The sequence below is a fragment of the Orycteropus afer genome, unplaced genomic scaffold (genome assembly GCF_000298275.1).
Source record: "Orycteropus afer afer isolate SDZICR_OR568_19922 unplaced genomic scaffold, OryAfe1.0 scaffold00069, whole genome shotgun sequence".
Classification (NCBI taxonomy): domain Eukaryota; kingdom Metazoa; phylum Chordata; class Mammalia; order Tubulidentata; family Orycteropodidae; genus Orycteropus; species Orycteropus afer.
The window spans coordinates 1,291,808-1,293,509 of NW_006921656.1; the positions used below are offsets into that span (position 1 = coordinate 1,291,808).

The 1,702-nt window shown below is 56.6% G+C and overlaps 1 protein-coding gene across 1 annotated transcript in view; it reads left to right on the plus strand.

Annotated features, from left to right (window-relative positions):
• The window catches only part of LOC103196777 (maestro heat-like repeat family member 5), a 76,964-nt gene that overhangs the window by 2,274 nt on the left and 72,988 nt on the right, over positions 1-1,702 (plus strand). The window contains 1 exon segment of the mRNA XM_007940565.1: positions 794-912. Within this exon segment, the coding sequence (XP_007938756.1) occupies positions 794-912 (119 nt within the window).

The window sequence follows — 1,702 nt, forward strand, 5'->3', positions numbered from 1 at the left end:
TCTCTGTCTGATTCTCCATTAGGGTCTGTGTCCCTTTAGACTAACGGTTCCCAAACCAGATTTTATACCCAACCTGCCATTGTCCATACCCTTGTAAGCACCTTAAAAATAAATGTAGGAATGAAGTTTTAAAAAACGCACCACATAAAGTCCACGTTTTTATTATGACATTCTGTGGCATAGTGCCTAAAGCATCTGACTGCTAACCAGAAGGCTGGCGGTTCAAATCTACCAGACACTCCTCGGATGGAAGGTTGGGCAGTCTACGTCCAGAGTGATACCACCTCGGAAACCCAAGGAGGGGTCACTGTGAGTTGGACCTGACTCAAGGGCAGTGAGTGAGTACAGTCATAACATTGCTACCAAGGCTCCCAGTGGGTACTCTGCATTTCTGCTTTTGTCTGTGTTGAGTGGGGGTGAGTGCTCGGTCCCCCACGTCCAGGGCAAGCTGCACTGCCTTAGAATTCATGGCCCAGAAGGCCACTCACCCAGTGACAGGCAGGGAGTTAGTGATGAAATCCCTGGCTTCTTCAGCTGTTCCTTGATGGGACAGCTGAGACATGTTCCACACTATCCCCCAGGGATCCCCGAGGGAACCGGCCTGCTGTTACCCAGGGATCCCTAGGGGGACAGGCCTGCTGTTACCCAGGGATCCCGGGGGCACTGGCACGCAGTTAGCCTGGGATCCTGGTGGGACTGGCCCGCTGTTACCCAGGGGAGTAACTTGCTTTCTCTCTAAGGAGGCGGGGCTGGTTTTCCTCCCCCCTCCCCCGCCCCCAGCTTCCTTCCGCAGGGTCCCAATGGCTTCAAGGCTCACCTCGGGATCATGGACTCTTCAGGAACCCAAGCAATTACCCAGCAATCTGCAAGGCCCATGCTGTTCTTGCCCCTGCTCAGTGGAAACTTGGAGGTGTGAGAAGTGCTACAATGTAACCATTTGCCAGCCACAGAAAACTGGAGACAAGACAATGAGAGGCGGGAAGGAGCCTGGGGTGGAGCAGGCTTAGGAGGAGGGGGTAGCTGAAGACCCCTTTTCCAGACCCCCCCAGGCCTCCCTCCCCTGCAGAGAAGACCAGTTCCTGTCACAACTCCTGGATCTCCAGCAAAACGCAGGGTTTGCAACGCCTTTTCTCCCTGCTACTTGGAAGCTATAAATAACTCCTGGATCAAAAGGAAAGGAGCGTCCTTCCCTGCACACTTGAGCTTGGCCACCCCTGCACCGCTGCACACCTGGAGTCCAGCCCTCGGGTGGAGGAAGCCTGGGCTTGGGCCCGGCACCTTCCCAGAACGCCGTGCAGCAGAGAGGACGTGCTGGGGTCCTGCAGCAGTTCTCCCCGGCCGCCCCCCAGCAAGGACCAGCCTCTGCGCAGCGCTCGTCCCCTGAAGAGGCACATACAGCCAGACGGAAGGCTGTTCACAGGTGGCCTCTTCCAGCTCCCTGAACATTCCTGGTCCCACCGGGGGAAGCAGAAGGCACCTCCTTACCCAGGGGTCGGGGGGGTGAGCTCTGGCGTCTGTCCTCTCCTTTTCTGTCTCCTGTCCCACTGCCCAAGTGCACCCCTCTCCTCTCCAGCTACGCTCTCTCCCTCTGACTCTGATGCCAGCCCTGTTAGGAAAATAGGTAAACTCCTGAACTTGGCATCACACACATAGGGAATCCTCGGAGGTGCTGGGGCCGGAGTGGCCTCATGTGGAATGAGGG